This window comes from Linepithema humile, chromosome 7 (assembly GCF_040581485.1).
Source record: "Linepithema humile isolate Giens D197 chromosome 7, Lhum_UNIL_v1.0, whole genome shotgun sequence".
In the NCBI taxonomy this organism is placed as follows: domain Eukaryota; kingdom Metazoa; phylum Arthropoda; class Insecta; order Hymenoptera; family Formicidae; genus Linepithema; species Linepithema humile.
The window spans coordinates 18563071-18587938 of record NC_090134.1 but is presented as its reverse complement, the minus strand read 5'-3'; the positions used below and the strand labels follow the sequence as shown (position 1 = coordinate 18587938).

Sequence of the window (24868 nt, the reverse complement as noted above, 5' to 3'; positions counted from 1 at the left end):
CTCTCTCTCTCTCGTTCTCGCTGGTCCATATTTCTCCGTCGCGCCGCGTAGAGTAATGAATGGAAGACGTCAGCACGGATGATGACGTACGGAGGTTTCGGGTGAAACATTCAGGGTTCAGCGTGTAACCATGTATATCAGATACGTCATTGAGGGATTGTCAACGGCATTCCCCGTGGTCCCGCTGCCAGTCAGCCGTTCGTGTATCCGCCACGTTATAACGACGTACATGGACAAAGTCTCGAAGGACTTCAGGTTTATAACCCTGTCCCCATCTCATGAAAGAAAGAGCAGCATTTGCCAATGCACTCGCCCGCTTTGATAATGCTTCTTCAAATGAAGTAAGGCTATAAAGGCTCCGCGTCGTCGCCACAGAATGAAATGAGAAAATCAAGTATTGGATCGATGAAGCTTTCAGATCTCAATGTCAGCATTAATGTACAGATAAATAAATTTATTATTCTATCGCACTATCGGATCAATTTCGGTTCTCTTCAAATATAAATTTATACTAAACCTCACATTATCAGATATAGAAGCGTTTGGGTTTCAGTTTGAAAATCCGAGATATAAAACAAGATGATATGACCTGAATATACAATTATCGGATTTAGTACATTTACTAATTATATAGTGCATTTGGATTAAAGCCTCGCGACGCTCATTAATGTATCGCTTCCACTCGCAATTTTAATTTTATTTTATGAAGTCTGGCTATATGAGAAACGGAATGTCAGCAATTATAATTAAAATGGTGAATTTTTCGAAAAACTCATAAATACCAACGGTTTAATAAAGCTCGGTAACTATCTGTAATATGTAAGATTAATGTTCTCTGCGCATAATGAATATGATATGTCTCTATTGCTTTATGTACGATTATATGCACGTAAACTCCCGCGTACACTCTCGGAACAATAATATTCACTGTATAAATCCCGGCTGCATTTTGTATTACATAGCGTTTTCAAGTGAAATATCGGTGACACCGGCGGTAAATCGGAAGAGCTAATACAGTTCCAGAGCCCCCATTATTGCGAGCAAGAAATCCTTTAAGCCGTTAGATTTATTCTATTCCCCGTCAAAACGATGATGCATTGTATTCAAGCGCCGTCAAAAGCGTAATATTAATCCACGTCCCGCTGCGAATTATTAGAGCACAGCTTTTCCGACATTCCACCAATAACTGATGTCTCACAATCAAATATACACGATAACGTAACGGCGCCGAGTCACACTGCGCGGAAACACTGTTTGATTAAGAAAGCCGACGATGCGGCTTACCTAAAGTGCTCTTAGAGGCCATAGAGAATTTATGTCATGCCATATCAGTTAGTCTGAGACATTCCGCGGCTTCGGAGCTCGGTGTAAATGCGTGCTGTTAACCGCGCTCTACATCTTTAAGGCACCTTGGATCTATCTCTAAGGCGTCGTATACGGTAGAGCGGCGAAATTTCGCGGCCCTACTGACTTAATGTCCTCTAAAGTGGTTAATGGATAATTTAACGTCATTGCGCGCAAGTCACACAGACGTAGATGGGCCCGTGTCGAGGTAGCGACGCGATGAATGACTTATATCTCTTGCGCATCACGTCAATGCTTTCAAAATTGTCCGTGTAAACGACGTCGAGTGAAATCTAGTTTCAAAACTGTGTAAAGTATTATCGTTATAACTCAGCAGATATATATAGCATTATTTTATTAAATCTTAAATACTTAACTTTTTTAATAAAACCGTTTCACCGATGACATAAATTATAAATTTGCTATTTTTTGCGTATTAAATTTATGTCATTTTTTACATTGTATATAAAAAGAATAGCTTCAGACGGAGCTTCTAAACAATCAACGGCGAAGAATAGAGAATAAACTAACGGTTATTAAAGATCAACGAAGCGAAGTAGTCTTTCCTCACGTAATAAACCGTAACACCTCGCGGAGAAGAGCAATAGCCCAAATGGTAGCTGCCTTTAATGTCAAGAATGCCTTTATCACGCTTTTGAATTTTGTTCTTTATGAGCATCGCTTTACCATCCGCCATCTCTTTTCGCCTTGTACCGAAAGCAAAGAACAAAACAAGGATTAGGCCGAGAGTAATCTCGGAAACCATTATTGCGCCTGCTTGTAGAATGCATCGATCTACGGAGGTAGACCGAGATACCGGCACAGACATCCCCACTCGTCTCTCGAGCATCGGCTAATTGGATACTCCGCAGCCGACACCCGCGGCGACATTTTTCTTTTTACGACACAACGCTTCTTTCTTCTTGTCTTTTGTCTCTATTCGTCGCAAATGACGTGAATTTCCGTTTTGTCTCTCTGAGACCATTTTTCCGAGCTGAGAAGAATTGAAACATGATTCCGCGAAAGAATGCAACGAAGAATCATGTTTCAAGACGGTGTGCCATCAACTTCGTCTGCATTTCTCACGTGCTCCAAACATTGAAAATATACTAAAAAAAAAAAAAAGAATCTGCGCAAATATTACACGCAATGTTTTACATAAAATCGCAAGAAAATAAGTTCTCAAGAAATAGTCCGAATAACGCTGCTAACAAATTCTTTGATATAGAGGTGAAAGAGGGAAAAAGTCACAAAAGCTGTTTGATATCATCTTCGTTGCTTTGTTCCTGTATAAAATTTACTACCGCGGGGGATTCGTTAGAGAACAGTGCCTAGACCCTCCGGATATAACTAATTACGCGTACTCAGCGGTGCCGTCGCAGTAGCTTTGTCAAGAGCGTTTTATCTCTACGCCGGAATTTTCACTGTCCAGGAAGTTCTCTGGCCACGTACATTCTCGTTGGTCTTGCAAGAGATAAAGTAACCGCGTTGTGATCGTTTAGCTCGTTTTCGTTATATAGTTACGTAATTAAAGCTAACACGTAGCATCGCAAGCATTATGAAAGTCGTTGCTTTGAAAAATAATTTAAGGCGCGCCCTGGATTTCACGAAGCATAAATTACCCGAGAAAGGTATTTACATATTTGAAAAATTTATTTCCCGGGAAGGCTTCGGGAATTCGAGAAGACAATATTCTGGGATACCTATATTTTCGTTCGACTATCCGGAGAAAGAAACATTTATCTATTTAGCTATTTAACGACCTGGTTATAAGCATTTTGTAAACGATGTTAATTATCTGCGCCGGGTATATCATCGTGCAATCTTTACGGTGAACTCGTGACACGAGTTTATGAGAGGAGAGCGGAAGGCGCGCAGGTGGCTGAATAGAGCATAAATTACTGCGAGAGTATACGAAGTTGCTACGGGAAAGTACTTGTGGTGAGAAAGAAGCGCATATGTCCGTAGTTGACTAGCGGTATTAACCGAGCGTGGTGTGCGAATATTCGCATACAAAAATACGACCGTAAATCTGCCCCGCTCTTATGTTAACGTGAGGAACGGTTTTACATATTCCCATAATTTTGAAGCTCGCGCGCCTTATACGCCTTATTTTTTCGCCCCTATTACGCGAGCATTATGAGCCACACGACAAGCAATTCTTGTTCCTTGAACACATTATTAATCGCGCGGTAATAAAAGAAGGTGTAATTTAATAAGACGCATTCTGACAGCTTCAACTGATAAATGGACAGTCACTCTTTTACGATTTAACGTAGGGAGGAGAGATGAGAGGACTTAAGCTTAGCGCCATTTACTGCGGAAACTTCCGATCATGAGAATTAATCGCCTGACAATGAGGCGTCCGCACGAAAATTGATCCATGGATTTAACGGCCCGATGGATTGTCCGGACGGAGAACAATGAGTGTAAATTCCGCTATCTTTCACTGCGATCGATCGATAGCAATGTCTTCCGCGCACTTTGCTATATCGCCTTAACGGCAGTTTGGAATCTTCGATGAAATCGGCATTGTTTTACGTAATTTGACGCTTCATTTCGAATCAATTTCATCCACGTCTGAAGTACTTTCAAGTATTATAGACACAGAGAAATAACAAGCGCTATTTTTGCACTTCTTTTCAAAGGCCACTATTTGCAATATGCAGCGAAATACTTTGTGCGAGCAAATTGAGATACGCGATATTAAAATACAGAGAGTAATACTTCAAAGATGATTGAACAGGACTTTCATGAAAATGGCCGTGAGAGCGCAGATACAAATTTTCTCGTAACAATATTCTCGGTCAAAGGATTACGTCATAAAGACATGCTATTATACATACAGTGATGGAAATAGAAGCGAGAGAGGGAGAGGCGTTATATTACACTCTATCGCTATCACATGCATGAAGTTCTATCGCCCGCGCATGATTGTGTGCGCACCGTAAATGACTGGTGCTGCATACGTTTGCATTTTCGCATAACGTGGCTCATAAATATGAAAGTGAGTTTCGACAGCCTCCTTGGAGAAAATCGCCTCGGACGCGTCAATACGCAGCAACATGATTCGACTAGCTTCCGCTGGATTGCTGCGCGATTCCACTGATTCTTGCCACCAATTTCAAATCTACACGCGTAGTCGACAGCAACATTCGTCGTTCTCCTATTGTTAAGAATATTCCAAATTTCAACAATTTACTGTCATTCACATATTGAATAAAGTAAATGTCAAAAAAAAAAAAATTGCTTCCGTCGCACAAAACCACTCGCAATTGAATAGAATTGTGCATGATTATTCTAACGCTTCTCTATCGCGGATATTGATAAAATTCAAAGTGCTCTCTGTCAGTGCCGTGCGTAATGCCTCGTAGCCGCACGCGCGCATGGAGCACTCCTCGCCTATAATTTAAATGTGCCGAGTGACAAAGGATTTTGTACGAATTTGTTTTTATCGCGTATTATCGTATTGCACAATGCTTTATGTACGCATCAATTTTCTACGCACACGCTACTATGAGGAACAAAAGAAATATCAAAATCAAACAGGAAAGAAAGTAGAACAACCTTTTACGAGAAAACTTGCGTTAACCATTTATAGCATATTCCTTCTGCTTTCCGAGATATTCCGCAGTTCCTAAGAGGTAAGCTGTTTTATAAACTTATAAATCTCCCGAGTATTCCAAACGTACAAACGTAAAGAAGAAGTTTCAAGTTACTATGCTGCATAAATTCCAATGAACTCCTGCGGCGATTTAAAGAACACAATAAGGTCTTGCAGTAACCTCCGCGAACTGATTTTACCGTCGTTAACATAACGATGTTACCTCCATTTCGCATACAATTCAATACCTGTTATAATCATGATTAAAGAACACGCAAGAATTACTCGTTAATGCCGCTGAATTTGCAACTTCAGGATATTCATAATACATGAAAGAATAACATATATACAACACAGACGTTCAACGTATTATCGTTAATATGCTACGACAGCTATATGCAAATGATTAAGCTGTACTTTTATGAGAGCTTAGTTAAGAAAAGTTAATTAATAAATGCAATAAGATTACATTTAAAAATAAAATAAATAATTTATCTGTTTTCTCCATATATAAAATATATTAAACGCTCCTCGCATATATATATTTGCACTATAAAATTATTAATGTGTAAATATAATCCTCACATGACTAATTAATAACTTTTAATTTGTTTTAATTCCATTGTAGCTAAATATACAAATCAAAGCTATTAAATTCGACTGCCGTTTTCAATTTCATCATCGCGCGTTTATATCTCTAATTCTCTTGCATAATAGATCGTGTCATTCCTCGACGGAACAGAGGAGGCTTACAAGACACAGAGACGAAGAAAGTTCCGCCCGTAAGGACACTCGTAACGTGTCGTGTCGTCCTTCGGAGTCTGCCTACCGCGTTAATATTTTACGACAAAGCCGACGCGGGCTACGGTGGAAATGACACGCTTATGGCGTCCACATAATATTATTGCATATAGGTACAGCAATAGAGAGCGAGATACGACGGGGCGGGTCCGTCGGAATTAATCACCGCAAAGACGTGCATGGTATAGTGCGTAAGTCTGTCGTAACCGAAGAGTCCTTTAGTGATTCCACCCATCCCTGCGCAAAATCCAATGTAAAATCTTATTGCATTCTTCCGCTACTCTCAACGAGCACTCAAGATACGTCGAATCCATGATCAAGTAATAGACAGCAATATACCGGTATTACATTTGCCTTAGTTAAATTAAAATTTAATTTCCTCTACTTTAATCAACTCAATACGCAGCGATTGTTGAACAAGCGTGTGTAAAATTGATTAAAGGGATGAAACACGTCGAGCTAAAGTTACGAATCTTGCGAGATTGAAGCGGCACGGACGCATCGCGCGTTACAGCGAAGTCGTAATTGCGCGTTGTCGGGAGAACGTTGCGAGCTCGCGTTAATAACGGGTGAGCGCGGCGTGATTTATATCGTAGCCTATTTAAGCGGCGATTAGCGCTTCGCGCGGAGTTACGCGCTCGCCAGTCGTCCGCTTAACAAGCTTAAACTTAAATTACCGTATTAATCGCAGCAGCATCGCGGGATCTAGCCGAGTAGCCACCTGAGCGGTTGAACGAGGCGCATGCGATCGCAAATATGTCGCCCGGCGCTCCTAGAGCCGCGCGAATATATAACTATATTAGCGGAAACCTCGTGCGGCCGAACGACATCTTGCCGGCAAATTTGCTCGAGTTGCAGCTTCACCTACGGACACGTGCTGCCGCGTGCGCCGCATATGCGACGGCAAAGATATTTCGAGGACAAGGGACCGGGGATAACAGAGGGTGGGATAAAATCCTGAGGGACGTTGAGCGCCTGCGAGTGTACCGAAAGGCTGGTCTGGTGTAGGCTTGTACGATCGTAAATTCCGCGAAACGACGGTATATCCAGCCAAATTATACATCTCGTAAAGTATTCCCGCCTGGTTTCTAGCCGACAGCCCGAAAGTATTTTACGTAATATCCTCTTTTTCTCCGATGTCCGTTCCTCCACCGTTCACTTGACTGCGGGCGAGAGAAGTGAACAGGGAAGTACCGGCGAAGAGAAGATGAATATATACCGCCATAGTGCGTGGGAAAAAAAGAAGACTGCTTTAATACGCTTACGTACGTCATATAATAGAAACGACGGAGGCGCGATGATAACAGCAAAACAATATTTCAATATGCTAAAATTACCAAACATTCCCTCATTCAAAGCAGCAACTAGAATTCCTACCGCTATTTCAACATCAGCAATGAGAAAAAACGATGCAACGAGAAAACCTCGTATATTTAATTAGCGTTTCTTTAACTAGCGGTTGTGTCAAAAAGAGGAATTTCACGGTCGGGTTATACGACCACATGTAAAAAAAAAAAAATTCACAGAAACGCGGCTTTCATCATGAAAATGAAAATGGTATAACTAATTAATTTTCTGGAGCAGTAAGACTAATTGTATTAAATTTATAACTGCTCCGAAAAATATGCCTCTGCGATTGAAATAATTATTCACGAGCGCGCGGAGCCGATTGTTCCGTCCTGTATTTATATAAGAATAAAACTCGATATGAAATGAATATATTCCGTAGTCGCGGCATGAACGGAAGTTCTGCGGCGACGCGTCGAGAGAATCACATCGCGCGACCATTTCCATTTTCCATCTACGTGAAACGTCAGAACACGTCCGTTCCTTGTGAGGTGTAATAGATACGGCGGCTATGTGATATCGTTGAACTACGAAAGATAGCGGAATCGGATTTACTGGACATATTCAGCGGGCCGTAAAATCGGATCGTATATTAGAAAATTTTTCGTGGACGTTCGCCGAATCGGAACTCCCTCCTATATCGCGCTGCCAAAAGGAAAACTTTCAAAGAGCGGTAAAAGAAAAGGCTGTCAAGTGGATTAAAGGTGCTGCGAGCACCGCGGCGTTATCACCAGTCCCGTCTTCGATGAAACCAACCAAGGGATTTTTCAAGTTTGCACCGAGAAGTTGCACGAGCTCGGATTCTTTTGACGGCGAGTCTCGGACGAATCGGCGCGAGCAGGACGCGGCGCGAATCTGTTGCAAGCGGGCAATTGGAGTGGAAAAGTTGGGCGGACGAGACTCTCGGTTTAAGCCGAGCACGAATCGAAAATCTCTCTTTGGTAGGCAATCGACTGACGCTTCCGAACTTCAGGACGTAACACAGTTAGGAACAGCTATGGAAAAAGACATTTTAACTCAAGTATTTGGTGCGAATAGAAGATCGATTCTGTGATGTTCTAATATCGTCCACCTTTTTTGTAAAATATCTTACGTAAAGACACAAAATATTTTTCTTTCTGCAACTGCAGAATCGTAATAAGTTTGAATATCCCGACATCAAGTTTTATCGGTTTCGCGAAAATAATCGTGTAAATAGAGCCCGATTGGCTCTAAGAAAACATTCTTTCGCGGAGGCGCGAGAACAAATAGTCAAAATAACATTGCCGCTTAAATGTTTCCAACTGCTGAAAGCACCGGGCGAGAGGTGAATCCGGGCTGAATCAGATCAAAGGATAAAGTCGTCTTGTTTCCATTGTCATCCAACACTTTGATCTCACGTATACACGATACGTTACTCCTCAACGAAGGACAATGGTATAAAGTTTCCAGTCGTTCTCAATCGCTGCGAGTTTTGAAACATTGTAATAGGATTCCTCGTCGCGACTCGCGTAACATAAAGGATTTATACAGATACTCACCTGACGTGGAAACAGGGATGAAAAGCAGCTGGATTATCCTGCGCAGAGAAGTTCGGCAAAGTACCATGAAGTAAAGCGAGCCGTACCACAAGAAGTATGCCAAACTGCGAACATTAAGCGGTCGATGAATTTTCATACCGTTAGAAAACAACATTTTTCTTTGTAAGTGTTTGCGCAGCGGAAACATTGAAATCTTTTGTACCAATGTTAAATAATTTAAAAAGCTTCCCCAATTTACACAACTTGCCATCTTTTCATCTGGTTAATGTTAGCGTAAAAAATAAGATATGTTATTAAATATACAGCTATATAAATAACAAACACGACATTCAAATCAAGTGTCTCTTTAAAATAGCTCTTTCGGTACGACGATGTAAGGGTACGAGAAACGAGTTGCTACGCTTTTCAAGCAAAATCAAAGCGCTGATTCACGAATATCAAAATCGCGAATACGTACACTCTGTCGTTACGAGTGTTTTATGAATGGCACACATGTTTTTCATATCGAAAGAGCTCAAATGCACTCGTATTGCATTTACTCATATCCGCGACTCTTATATTTTACATTCTCGTCATAATTGTGCCGTAAAAATTGTCATCATATTCTGCCATTTCACAAGATAAAAGGAACATGGGATGGAACAAAGCAACAGCGGAGAGAAGTATGTGCTTTGGTTTGAAGCAGCCGCTCGAATCGCGGCTCATTGATTCACTGCGCGATGGTGGAGCGTAAAAACCACGCAGAAATACGGAACTGAGTAAATCAAAGTAAAGTTAATGGCGCAAAAACAAATAGACATTACAGGCAAAATTCCACGCTCTACATCCGTAGGACTCACACATAATATTATACAATCCTTTTTCCTCTTTAATTACACGTTATTCGTAAAATATGTGGAAAAAAACTGGTAATGCGTCTCGCAATTATGCCGCTAATCGACAATCGCGTCGCGTCACGTTTCCTTAAATGGTTTAATTAAGTAACATGAGGCATCGTGTTTGAATAGCAAAGAACGAAACGTAGCATTCGTTCCGTAGTCGCGCCGAGACGTCGTCACGTTCACGCAGGGGATGACGCGGGACCGTCGTCACATTTCCGTCACGTCCTTCGCAGAGCTCGCTAACCCAATAGACGTCCGTCCGACCATCCTCCGATAGACCACTCTCTATCCCTTATTCCGGAGTTATCTGGAAGGGACGTCGCTGGCCCTCTCACTGTCTCTTCGCCTTTGTACCTATGTCGGCGCTTCTCTCGCTCGCATTCTTGTCGATGGATAGACACGGGCGGTGAGTGGTTCCGGAAGGGTTTGGAGTGTCGGACAATATCTGCCAATTCGAGGTATTCATATCCTTTAGGATCGAAGTCGACAGACGGGGGTAGGACGTCCGTCCTAAGCGGTCGTACAGACACGTCGCATATACGTACGCCGTCATTGAAACGCCTCGTTGTATATCCTGTCGAGGCGCCCGACACCGATGCCCCGGCCTTGTTCTTCGATGAGAAGCTCTTGGAATATTGTGTTACGCCGTCATGGGATCCCGGTTGACCTCATGGAATACAGCGAGCGGAGCGGAAATTCAATTCCGATAAATATCCGATGCGCACGGAATGTCGTATCGCATATCGACGCAGCTTTTTTTTTAACGTTGCAAACTTTTAACTATGGATGAATATATGACCGCAGTTTTTTTGTATCACCAGACATGTAACGAGAAAATGCTGTTACGAGAATCCATGGAGATTACAGTACGCTTTACAGATTACTATTTTTGCTTTTCTTTGAAAATTTCTTTCTGTGAATTCATTCTTTCACCTTTTACACTCAATTAATTATTGATTGCTGACTAATTCGATAATGGCCGAAGAAAGCAATCGCGATAATGCGTTTCTTTTCACTGCTTTAACAATTTCGATCGTAATCTGTCTGTGATCGCAGTATCTTAAGGGAATGTAAGACAAACGAGAGTTAAGCGCTAAGCCAATCGGACAACAGTAAGCACAGTACAATCAGTAAACAGCGCATGTACTTAATGGATTGGCCTATTGATTAGGTTTGTCACCCCAGATGTTAGCAGTTTGATGCGCCTTCAACACATGGTCTAATTCTTGGTACGATGGCAACAAAACTTTAGTAACACAATAAATTCCATTACCGAAAGCATTCGCAGCTAGTTGTTTACAAATTATTTACAATGTTTTTTTTTCAAAAATTATTTTAATTTATTCGCAACAACATAAACTCACTAATGGCTTTAATTAACTTCTTGGTACAATTTATTTTTAAAAGCTAATTTTAGAAATATGCAAATGTATAACAAGTGTAACATAATTTTTCCAGGCAAAAGTAATTTGTTATTTTATAATTAAAAAATGATATCTCTATCTTAATTTGTTGGAGCAGAAAAGTTTCTTAATTTGACAGATTACGTTTAATGCTATCCGAAGTAGTACTTATTCTTGAATATTAATGGCCTCTCGCGACGATGAAGACTGAGAAACATGGTCGAAAACGACATACCCGAGAACGTATAAGTGCTACAGGGTGGCGGAAACGACAGGGGTGGAAAGAGATCCGGAATATGTAGATAACTGTGTGAGGGTAGGTCGTGTGCAAGCACGCCTCCCTCGTTCGCCGGCATAAATTAGCATAATTCAGAACCGTGTTCGCTTAAAGTACCTTCCATGCGCAACCTTTATTTCCGTATTGGCCCATGATGAGTCGCGCTGCCCTGACTTAGCACAATACATCTTAAGAGTAAAACACCAATGTTACTTAGCGATTCCTGCTGTGCGAGAGAGATATTGTACAACCGAGTTGAATGCCTGGTTGTTCACTATAAAATTTTAATGCACAATTTAAAACTTATTTTACGGAAGAATCAAGATTGCGGAATTGCTGTTTGTTTGAATTTAACAATCGACAGATATATTTTTTAATAACGGATGTACAGTGCCGGCTTAATAACGACCGCATGGTACAACCATTACCGAGAAAGCTATATCATCCTCGGATCTTTATCGAACGCTTTCGCGTGCTGGTAAAGGTGCTTAGTACGACGCCGTCTAAATTAATTCGCGACAATAAAGACGATGAGCGCCGTCGCCGCAAGAGCCCGCGTTTCTTGGGTATGAACATCAACGACAGTAAAGCCGAGGATTTAATAGCACCTCGTAAACTCCGCTTAAGGGTTACACCATGGTGTCGTAATACGCGATCGACCAACGTGACCCCAATGGATCCGTGCCGAAAATACGGAGTTCACATTCTTTACCGATGGAATTTACCGCCTCACTTGAGATCCCTTCGAAATTTCAAGACGCTTCACGCTTGTGTGGATTTTGCGAAAAAAGGGAGGCGTTTTAAAAGCATTATTATTCAAAAATTTTTAATTTTGTTTGAAAATCAAACTTTCGAGGGATATTTAATTGAAATTAAACACCTCAAATTTTCCGCTTTTTTCGAGGTATTTAAAAGAAATTAAAGCTTAACGTTTAACAAACCGTATGGCAAACAGCGTTTAATAGCGTGTGATGAATCCTATGGGAAGATAAATAGATCACGTAATTATCGTTGTCATTAACAAAATTAATTACGAGAAAGCTGATTATAATCACGAATGTCAATGGCAAACCTACACACATTCCACATTTTCGATTGCGCAGCGTTATGCAATACCCATTTATATGAATCATATATCATTCTGTTGATCTTTTGAAACTGCCGCTATTTCATCCCACGCTTCGCTCGCTGCACAGTTTGTCTTGCTGCATAGCAATTCGGGGGAACGTTATTTATTTTCCACGACCGTAAAGGGAAATTCTCCGCGTCGAGTGTATCTATGGTAACGATCGTTAAATTTGCTTAAGGCACGAGCTGCTGTAAACATCGGTGTCTCACTACAGTAGAGCGATAAAAACGAAAGATATCGGTCGTTAAGAATTAACGATGCGGACACGAAATAGGGAAGGGACCCACGCTAATTCCGCGGATTATAGAAGAGCGACGATCGTGTTTTCTTAGCACGTAAGTAATCCCTTTTAGGAGTAATACTGAGCACCACGTGACTATAGCAGTGCGCGGGGTACACACTTGCAAACAGCCCGCGTTAACTTCATCAGGATTCTTCTCTTTCGCCTCATATGTTCAACGCGATAAACTTTGTGAATAAAGCAATCAAGAATAAGTCAATATTATGCGACACAATACGATTCAATTGCCGCCGAGGCTTACTCGCGTTTGGTTTTTCCATTAATCCAGTTACGTGATAAGTCGAGGGCGCGCGAGTCTAAATGGATAAATATAGTCATGGATGTCCCTACAATTCTGGTATTCCCCGGATACCGGAGGCGCAGACATTGTCGTTAATATAATAATAACAAAGCCGATCGCGCCCACCACTCGCCTGAAAATCCTGTGGGGCTTCCACGCACGACCGAATGTACACACGGTGCGTTAAGAGGATTTCAGTCCTCTTTGACCATTACCCATTCATCTATACTTCACGTTTATAGAGTCAATGTTTCCCCCTCGATCCTTTGGGAATATCAATGATTGCCTTCAACAGTCGATATTAAAGTGCAGTTGATTTATTAGCATTGAACTTGTCGTCGAATTCGTTTTCAGACACAAGATTTGTATTCGAGTCAATACTATTGGCGTTACTGATTGTAAATTGAAATCGGTGTAAAATAATAAAATCATAATTGATGTTTCCGTTGTTACAAACTGAACATAGATAAGTACAATTAATTTTTAACTTACCGAAACGAGTAATGCTGCAGCACGTCTTGAAAAATATCTAGAATCGTCGTTCCATTTGGCTTCGAAAATAGACCTGGAATATTAATAATAGAGGCAATGCAGTAGCTTGTCTTACATTGTAAAATTATAAAATACTTCTGTCGGTACGAATATAAAAAATGAACCGAATAGCCAATACGGTATTACTGTAAGATCGATGACACTATTTAAAAGGGGTCTACGTTCCGACATGGAACTCGAACGGCAAAATATTTTGGCCGCATTTTCCACAGTCACGAGAAGCGCATTTACCGCTTTAAAACATGCGACATAGAACTTATAGCGATTTCATTATCGATGTACGTGCAGTCACGTAATCTGCGGCGTGCAGCGATTAATTCTTGTGTTTTGCGAAGTGTTTTCTTTAAGAACGTAAGTAATTTTTCAAGCGCAGTATATCTGAAGTTAATACAGATTCACACTCTAACGCATCTAAGAGATCACGAGAACCATATCAATTTAAAGTTTCTCTCACAACTTCAAATCTTATACTTCCGCGCTGAAGGGCACATCACGCTCCAATTCCGAGCGCTTAAACACTTACCTCTTGATTGAATGCCAGGAACGACAGAGATCGTAAAGAAGGTTTAGTGCCAGAACAGTAACGCCAGTTTCCTTCGCTAACATCGACAGAGCACCCAGACAAACGCTGGACCATACGTAAGCCGTCTGCTGGCTGCAAGAAAAAAAATTCAAACATTAAATCAAAACGCAATACAATCATAAATTGAATTTTATTTATTACATAACTGTAGAACAAGTCGACACAAGTCGATAACTATTCTCATTTTTTAATATCTTTAGAAACATGGATTTAGTTATAAACTTCTTATATGTATAATATTATAAAATATAAAATACTTAAATAATTTAGAAATTAACATAACTTAAACATGAGAATGTTCATAGTTGTGTCGATTGCAATGTCTTGTAATCTTTTTTAATATTAGACAAAAATACAATATATTGCGCGGTTTGCACGATAAAAAAATTTATGTACATGTATTTAAAATATTTCCACATAAAATTTCATTATAAAAAGTAGACATAAAGAATTATTACAAATAGAATAATCTAAAATTTGATAGAAAATCCTTCGTGTAATAATAAAAAATTTATTTGTACAGATACATTACAGATATATTTCCAATAAATTTTTCTCTCTTCAGATAGAAACATCGCAGTATTGGGAAACAATTCTCGCAACAAAATTGATCCAAAGACATATAGGATTTATTCGTTTACGTCGGTTGGCGTGTACATCAATCTACGTCGAGTGACAGATCTGTTACAAGACGTCGTTCAGGATTTTAGGAACAACGAAACCGGCGAGAAACTGGTCCGCGAAGACAAGACCGTAGCTTCTCGGCGACTCGCTCATAAAAATGGGTAAAAAGTACCGCGAGAAAATGGAAGTGTTTCTTACAATTTACATCAAAGCTTCCTAAGTAAGATTAATAGTAACTTGCTGCGCAATGACGGAGAACGAGTGAGAATACACCCACTCTGCAAAAGCAAAGCGGTCGGGAGTCGAGAGAACGACGAGAGAATCTTGACGGTAAGCCAAATGTATAATTGGAATTAATCATCGGTCGCTTAATCGCCGAGGGATTTGAGCGCGAAGTGTAAATGGTCGAGAAACTGAATGAAGGCAGAGAATCTAAGAGACACTAGTTAAAAAAAAAAAAAAAGAAGAAGATAAGCATAGAGCGGGGCGATGAAATAAAAGTGAAGGGAAACGAGAGAGAAAGAGTACTCAAAGGCAGCCAAGAGTAATCAATTTCTCAGGTTCGAAGACAAGCATCTTACCCTCCCTCCAGCCATTGGCCGCCCGACGTTAGTCCTACAGACAGGGTTTTACCTTCTTGTCTTCCGCAACCGTCCTTTTATGTCGGAGTACGACCTCCACGGAAGCTTTTTACACTCTCACAACCGAACTCTCGTCTCTACAGATTTTTCTTCATATCGAATCTTTTCGCGCAGTGCGCTACAGAAATTTATTTTGTGTACCGCCGAGCTTTTCTACAATTAATTAAACTTATTCCAGAAATAGCAAAGTACGTAACTGCAAAATGAATGCTGCGAGAATAATGTCGCAGAAGCACAATTGTTTTGTGCGTGCGAGATCATTCTTCTTAGTTGTAACGTTGAAGATCGATGTGAGTCTGGTCTGGAGGCGCATTTACGACGCCGGTATAGTTACAGCAGTTCGTAAAGTAAATTAGTTTAGTTTATAATTTTCAAGCTGTATGTTCATGAGAACGAATGGGGCGCTATTTTGGCGTCAGACTGGCGTCGTTGCGACATTCTTGACGTACGCGCCACCCCAAAGTTCCCCCAGTTTACAGGAAGGGTATTCTACATGAACGACGTACTTCGTAACTCATTAGATAATACATGTGCATAAAGTAGGGCAAGCGCGGAATTTTTTTCTCGGCATAATTAACCAAATTCCATTTAATGTAATTTTAAAAGTTTAAACTTGGGTATAATATTTTCAATTAAAAAATGTGTAGACGAAAATTTAACACAAAATATTTGTGTTTGTTTTAATCTTAAAATAAATTAACCTGAAAGTCACATACACACGCACACACAACGCACACACACGCGCGCGCGCGCGCGCGCGCACAACTGTAGCAAGAGCAAAAGTTTAAGTGATTAAACTATACTCACCCGTGGTAGGCAAGAAAGGACAGCAAAAAGAAGATGCACGCTAGAACGTCCGCTCTACCTACGATGCCAGTTACCTGTAACATAAAACGATATGAAATATAATAACAGTATAGTATGTTACAGCGTCAGCAGCGTTGCTGCAGTTACATACCGCTAGATATGAGCACTTTTATTTTTGACGCGTGTAGATATGTATATCTGTATATTGCGCTGGTTAAAAACTCGAGTGCGTGCTTCAACGCTTGGTCTCAGAAATTTTATTCACTCAACAAGTGGCGGTTATATGAAAGCAACTCTTCGCCCAAGTCGCTCTTATCTTAGGGCGAAAAGGGGAGAAGTAGAAGCGCAATAGAAGTGAAGACTGCGCCTAGATCCCTCTCGGAAAATACGAAACGACAGCGTGATATTGGATTTAGCGGTGTAAAACGAGAAGGCTGATCCGGGAGATGTGTGAGAAAGCCAAACCAACGATCTTCGTCGTGGCAAACGAAATGACGGACGAGATGCGCGAGTACACAAAAGCGCGAAAGAGAAAGAAAAGTAGGCGGGGTTAAGATTGTCCAAGTTATCGACAGCCCAGCGCGAGTGAATAACCGAGATTCCCAAGGATCAGCTCCGGCCAGGGGAGCCGACCTGCTACCGGAAGCTGGATTTACCCGTCGTACTCATCTCTCTTCCTTCCTTCCTTCCTTCCGCCCTACTGGGCCAAAGTACCAGGTGTACCTCTAAAATTTACGAACCCCGTCTATCACGGTGGAACGGCCAACCTCCCAACCTCCCAACCTCTTAACGAATTAATTCCACGGAATCGTACGGATACGATCTGCGAGAGGAACAGAAAGTGCAAGGCAAGGATGATGAGAAATCAGCGAATATTCGGCACAAAATTCTTTCTGAGAGAATATGTTAGAATTCCGTTTTCTAAGTCGACGCGTAATCGAGAAATGTATATATCTGTGATATAAACTAAATATAATATAATATTAAATTGCATCAATATAATATTATATATATTAAATTTATATTAAATTTAGTATTTTTAGATATCGTACAATTAAAATTTAACAATTCAGTAAATATTAAAATCATTTTATTTGAGTGACTTGATGTAGACGTTTAAAATAATATCTAATAATACAGCATCGAACTAAATCAATTTGAAATAGTAGAAATTAAATGAATTACAGCACCTATTAAGCAAATTGCTAATATCTTATTTCGCCATGAATTATGATACATTTGATAAACAAAGATGTGTTGAAACAAGAACCATTACCAACACTAATATTATCATTAAATTGAGAACTATAATTATAGATACGGGAGACATTGATAAATATATGCTTTCAGCGGCGCGAGGGATGTAATTAATCATTCAATTATAGCAAAAGGAGCAGCAACTAGCATTCATCTTTCACATTTGATATGAGTACGAAACATACGAAATACACGATACATTTTCGATGATACGCGTAAAGATAACACGAAGAAAGAAGTTTTATTAATTTAACATTTAAAACACTTCCAAGAGTGCTGTATTCTTTTCTATCACACGATTGATCGAACACCCGTACATTCAAACAAAGGCTGCAGAAGACAAACACTGAGTTGACATTTCATTACAATCTCGTCCTTTTTTGCCATATCTCCATCCATGCTCTTGCAGCAAGTGGACCCGGAGGAAATCTTGCTCGGGGAAACAATACTCCGTCAACGTCAAGGAGAATGAAAGCCGAGTCCGAAGCAGACTTTGCTAGAAGCATAAGGGACCATAACCGAAGGGTCTGCTTAAGATAACAGAGATTACGATGACCACTTTGCGATAGATTCCACTACGTGCCTCTTCGACACATGTCAGATTTATGGCGAGGGATAATAGCCAATTTCGAAAAAAAAAAAAACGGTCGGACGTTATTTATCCTAACTGTGCCATTAAATGATGGAGAAACACGCAAAAAGTGGATAAATGAATGATAAAATCGTTTATCGCGCATTGATATAGATATAGAAGGCATTTATTTCAATAAATTCCAAATCAATGTCTCCGACAGTCTATTATTCAAATGCAAAAGGAGACTCTTGACATCTTTTTTTCTTAAAAGAAGGGGATGCTGCCACATTCTTATTTAAAATATATATACGGCACAAAAATGATCTGCTACGTAAATGTGTTCCGCATATACAATTACAGATCAACAGATTTACGACATAGATAGATGTGAGCCGGTGGAGGTTGATGCGTTCGTTCGACTCAATGTTAGTTTGCTCTAGTTTGTACTTAGCCGAACTCCATTACCATCTCACTCGTTCTGGAGTTCTAATTGATTATATGAAGCGCTACACTTCCTTAGGAGTTCGCTCGTTATTTTGAGATAGCTCAGAGTCTCAGTCTACTTTAAGTTTTTACTCAATTCTTTCTCTCTCTCTCTCTCTCTCTCTCTCTCTCTCTCTCTCTCTCTCCCTCTCTCTCTCTTGTATTAATATATCTCTTCCATTTTACTTTCGAAGATGCGAACTATTATTCAGATATTAATAACTCGCTGATTAGCATCGAAATATCTAGGTAAGTTTTATGCGAAACTTTATAAAACTGTTAAATAATATTTCTCTTTTCTTTGTTGTTTCCCGAAGACATTAAAAGAACGAAATCCATTATTAAGTTATTAAAGAAATATATATATATATATATATTTAGTATTATTTAATTTAAAAGTTAAAAGTATCTCGCATTAATAATAAGATTGTCTTAAAAAGTAAGACTCATAGAAAAGTAAGTCTAAGATACAAATATTTATTATTGCCATGTTATATTTAGTACCACTTTTGCACATATAACAACAAATCAAATACTTCTCTGCTTCTGTAATATCAATATTCCCACAAATTAATATCATCATTCAACGCGGTGAACCGCAGACAATATAGCAAGGGGAGAGAAAAGTAGTGATGCATATCAACGATGCATATCAACGATGACGCCCAACGCTATCCAACACATGTTAAATTTCTCGTGTGAGTAATATATGAGCTCTGTGTATGGATTAATGTCACAATTAATCATGCATTGGCGAAAGATAATTCTGTGACAAAACGTACAACTGCTTTAATTAGTCAATTCGCGAATATTCCGCGGGATGAATCAAGAAAGGAAATCAAATCATTATTTTAATATTACATCCCATTGTTCCGCGCGATTAATATAATCCGCGTTCGTACATGTTACATAACACTCATTAAATCGCATACCGCTCGAAATTGTATTAGGCAGATGAAGATGTAGTCGTTGGTCGATATTAATATTTCCGGACTTTACAGTACATATTCGTTCTAACTGTGATATAAAATTAAACGCTCAAGCACCGCACATAACGCTACAAGGAAAGACGTATGCTCGACTCAATTCGTAGCGCTGAATCGCCTGCGAAGGAAACACTCCACGAGCCGGAACGATCGCGCAGCTTCATGTTTAATTTGGCCTGAAACCGAGCTCTGCGGGTAAACCCATCCTCAATATAGCCGTCCGTCCCTTTCCGCGCACGCAAAATTCATCGCACCCGCGAAACCGACACGGACCGGAGCTTCCGGTCCCTTTCGCTTGTAGTATACGCCGATACGGCGACGACATCGTAACCACGAAACGACAGCTCGGTCATCCGGCTTTCATGCTGCAGCCTAAGCGCGGACGAAACCCCTCTCGCATACGGGAACATCACCGTGAAGTATAACGTTATCCGAGAGGGAAAAGGGGGAGGAAGAGAGAGAGAGAGAGAGAGCGCATCTCGTTTAAAACGTACACGGTAGCGTGATTACCTTACGCCGTAACAACGAGTCAACTACAGTAAACATGCCTGCAAAGCGTACGCGTAGGTAACAGCGGAGCTGGCTGAAAGTGCTTTTCATTTACAGTTAACTGTCTGTGGACCGAAGTAAACGAGTTTAGAATTGCAGTGCAAAAACCGCAAGATATTGCATTTTGATAGAATAATGAAAAAATTAAGACGTATATTTACTTGGCATAATTATTTCTCGTGGTGCGTAATTTTAATATTTTCATATATTAATGAATATCAGCATTCAGTGAGATAAATTTTGAAAAGTATTACCAGCACGTGCCACACATCGCACACTTTGATATTTAATACTTACGTTACATAAATAATGATCACATTTTTTGTAACACGAGAGAGAATAATTTTTCTCTGTAAATTTATGTGTCCGTATAATAGTAAAATATATGCCCGTATATAATAATGTGGCCATATTTTTATATAACACAACAAACGTACAGTTTCGGTGTGTTCCAAATGTGTTCTGAGACCCGCCGTTATATTCGCAGAGTATAGGCACGTATAAAAAGCCAACCAGCCTCTCGGCCTCTTTAATATTATGGCTTTAATAAAGCGTCGGGCTTCTTATAGACTACTACTTTCATTCTCTCCATCGTTGCGACAACGACATCGTTAAACCCTTTCAACTTGCCCTACAAAAGACTAACGAAGTGGACGAATGCTCAAACGATAATGAGAAATGCAGTAGCGTTGTCTCAATAATTCGTAGTGTTATAGAAAACTTTTAATATTAACGTACGAATTCGTTTATTACAGTGCGATCCGCAATACAACTCTGCATTTTCACTTTTCTATTTGCAGCATTCCGAACGATATTCTGACAACCTTGTTAACCTCGTCTGTATTCCGTGTCAGTTGGCAGCACGAACGGGTAACGGTGCGGAAACGGCGGGAAGGAAGAGACAGACGTTCGACTTCTTTTAGGTTTCTCTTGTGTGAGAGTGAATATTCGTTTTACTTTACTTTGCGGCAATGCCACATAATTACGACTGTCCGGAACTTAAAACAAACCTAACGAAATTTCGTGCGCATTAATTTCACTAAAAATAAAATTTAAATTAATTTCGCCTCGCGCAATGCCAGATAGTAGTCCATATATTCCGTTGCAGGAAATAAAGTAAAAAAGACATCTAGACTATGTGATGTAACTGCTTCATAAAATCTTCGGTTTCAATTAACCTTCGATCCGACTCGACACTTCTCCGATCGGAGCACTACTCCCGCATCGACGACCTAATAATCGTCGACGTCGTACCGAAGATTTCTCGAGAAACGATTGTCGGAAGGAGGGTTACTTTCTTGTTCGTCCACCAACCCGCCGTCATGAAACCCCGACCGGCAGGCTGCAGCGGGTTCGTCTCTAAGAAGTTTACTCCACCTCCTCCTCTCTGAGCAATGGCAATATCCTTTAATGAAACGTCTAACCGCTCGTACGGAACACCAGGATGATCGTCATTGCGGCCACTATCAAAAGTATTTTCTCTATTTGTCCCCAATTACCGTCAGAGGTTCCTGCGGTTCTCCTTGAGTTGAGTCCGGGAGCGGAGGTCGCCAGGAACTTGCCGGAGCAACTTTTGTGGAATGGAACTTCAATTGGCCGCACGTGTCTCCATCCACGCTCCAAAGCCAAATAAGGGACACGTTCGTCGTGCTTTATGATCTATTCAAAGAAAATGACATTCGCGCTATCTACTCTACATCATAACGTATTCATGTTACGCTAAAATATCATAAAAAAGCTCTCCTTATAAGAAAGATATATCGCTGTGATATATCGAGCAATGACTTTGCTTCAGATTCAATATATATAACTGTCGAAATAATATAATTGTCCTAGAAATAAATTAGAAGCGTTTTTTGTGTGAGCATTATCGCGATACGGGGATACGGAATGTATTATGAACAAATTACAAGTTACACTAAAATACAAATGCTTCGAAGGTACGGCAGGAAGCGCTTGTGTGAGAAGGATCGTTCCTATGATCTTGTTTGCAGAGCGCTTGTGAAAGTTCAGCATCGCTCTCAAAGGACATGCATCTATAGGGACGCATATGTAGATAGAGACTATGTATATCGAGTATACGTTCAGCGGGGAGTTTTCTGCATGCAAGGGAACTGACAGCGCGGAACAACGACATGGAAATACAGGCACTCGACGTGACGTTAAAATGAAGAAAAAGAAGAAAATTAATCTGCATTAACCCACTTTAATATATTTCAACGGATTGTGAAGCACCGTACAATGAAATAAGGAACGGTTCAATTTTCCCCTCAATTTAATCCGTTACATCCGAGCGAGCTGGAAGGAATACTTCTTACATGTTGTTTTCACTCCAACTTACGCGGAGTTTTTTTTAAGCCGTTGCTCTCGTGACTTCTGATTCTCGACTGCCTTCCAAGTCCATAGAAAAAGTGCACGTTTCCGAGATTGCAAATAGAAGAGATCGCGCACGGTACGTCGCAAATGCGAAGATGCCGGAAATGCTTCCGGATGTGCTGCTAAAATATTCCTCGCATTATAAAATAAATGATTCTACATTGGAAATGATAAATTACGCCGTTCAGAGTACGGCGCTCACTGTTCGCACGTAGAGAAGCACTCGTTTCACCACACGCCCGCTTGATCCGACGTAATCCCCGCTCGTGATCGTTCTCCATCGCGGCGCAAATTCGAGTTTCGACCGTAACGAGCGATCTACCTTGTCCGGATGCGGAGAATCCGTCGTCATACCGTATCACGTGATGGCTGAGAACAAGGCTGGCGCACGAATGGAGCTAAGAGACGGGCGAGACGAGCACGCCCGGATTCTGAGCGTTATGAATCGTGCAATCAAGACTGGAAACTCCCGACTCCGGACTTGAACCAGCTGATACCTTCCTACTTCCGGCTGTTCCCGAAAGAGATGGCGCGATGTGAAACACCGGTGCGCCAACGCGACACTCCACTGTATTAAGTATTAAGCCGGGAAGAAAGAGAAAGGTTAAAATCAAGCGTGACGTTTCGCATCACAAGCGATGCAGCGGGGTGGAAATTTGGATACTTAATAAAGCATTTTGTCTTATTTTATTGTTCACGCTGCGAATATGTTGCGCGAAGTTACATTTCTACATGCGCCTCGATCTTCGATTGCCGACAAATGTTTCTGCTCGCGTCACCAACTTACGGATATTTTCTGAACATCGACAAAACTCCTTTGGGAACGGAGCGACACGTTTCCTGTAACGTCAGCTCAAAGGGAGGAACACCGCTGGAAACTGGGGAGAGAAAAGTTTCGTCCGCGCGAAACGAGGTTACCTCTTCTACTTTGAATCGACGTCCCACGGAATCGTGCGCGGAATTACGCTGCTGGTAGTCGCGAATACCATCGCCATGAATATTTCACCGCGGGATTTCGCAAACGCACGCGGCCAAGAACGTAGCGTGGCGCAGAATCTTGCCAATAAGTGCTTTTAGATAAATTGCGTTTATATCGCTGTATTACAGGCGGTAAGAACGTAAGGCTCGCATTCACGTCGGTACATTTGCGTCAAGTTTCTTCGTTAAGCTCCGCAATGTAAAGCAACGTATCAGCTGAAGTCTGAAACGTGCGAGGAGAGTGTCTTCAAATGAAAAATATCAAAGGCCGGCGGAGAATGAACAGCGACGCGGAGAAGCTAAGGTAAAATGCTTGCTGTGGCGAAAATATTCTGTTGAGAATAACTCCGGTTTTCTCGGCGAATTAAATTTTTCATTACGGACTTCTCCCGAGTGAAAATTCAACCGCGTCGTCTCGACGGCGGCGCTTCCGTTTCTAGCAGCCTTCGTTCTGGAAAATCCGCCGAGCTCGCAGCGGCCCGCGATATTTTTTTCCTTCCTCGCCAAAGGCGAAGGAAGACGGCCGACGTTCTTTTTGTCTTCATGCGAAACGGACGGTCGTGGGATTCGACGTGTAAACGATATCGCCACCTGTCCATTGTGCCCAACCGATAATTCTTTCCGCCTCGTCGCCGAGAAGCCGAGAAACTTTCGACTTCCGTACCGTGCTCTTTCCTCCATAAATCAGAGATAAATCACTTTTAAACTCGCGCTGTTAACTCCAGGTCGTCGCCGACTTGGCCGACCGGCGCCTGCGGATTCCCTCGGGTAAGAGCATCGAAATCGATGGTCCACGAGATAATGAATATGTCTCCCGGAACCTTTTTGATTTCCACGAAAGGTCGAAGACAAACGTACTTAATTAACAGATTCGAACATGCGACAGGATAATTATCCTGTTCTTGAAATTTTAATATTATATCTTCCTTTACCATTATTTTCATCAGACTTTTATCGTGCACACGTCAGTAATTTTTAATAAATGCGATGATGTAAATTTTGAATGAAATAAATTTTTTTTTCTACAGCATAAAACTGGTGGAGCTTTTTTTTAGCACATTACAGTTTGTATTGATTTTTTCATTAAATTATTTATCACATTCGATTTTTTTTTACTTATTATCTGACTTTTCACGTATTAATAAAACAGATAATACGATTAAGCAAACTAGAATTAATCACTAAACATTCAGTTTCAATAAACATCTTCAATCAACAGAGCATAATCAATCTTTTCGGTTAATTATTCTTTAATGTATATTTACATTAATATTATAGTATTTTGAAGCAAAAACTTTGAGTTCAGGATATAATAGCCTTCTAACAATCATCCTTAAGATCAGTACGGGATCTTAGAGGTTACTCGAGGACGATATAATTTTTACGGTCGCGCTCTAACATCGCCGACCATCACGCAACGTTGCTGATGGCACGTGCACTTCTGACAAATCGCAATTCCACCGATATGGCACAAATGTCTTTCAACCTTTGCTTTAACGAGAGAATAAAATGGCCTTTCACGAGGACATTCTCTTATTTTTATTTCCAATTTCCTCGCTGCTATCACATGT

At 40.7% G+C, this 24868-nt stretch overlaps 1 protein-coding gene across 2 annotated transcripts in view; it reads right to left on the bottom strand.

The window, feature by feature from the left end:
• LOC105670039 (protein O-mannosyl-transferase TMTC1-like) overlaps positions 1 to 24868 on the bottom strand; it is a 141471-nt gene that overhangs the window by 45001 nt on the left and 71602 nt on the right. For both annotated transcript variants that reach the window (XM_067359564.1, XM_012363334.2), the window contains 4 exons: positions 16095 to 16168; positions 13963 to 14094; positions 13380 to 13452; positions 8617 to 8720 (listed from right to left, as the gene is read on the bottom strand). In XM_067359564.1, coding sequence (XP_067215665.1) covers positions 8617 to 8720; positions 13380 to 13452; positions 13963 to 14094; positions 16095 to 16168 — 383 coding nt within the window. The remainder of the gene's footprint in view (positions 1 to 8616; positions 8721 to 13379; positions 13453 to 13962; positions 14095 to 16094; positions 16169 to 24868) is intronic.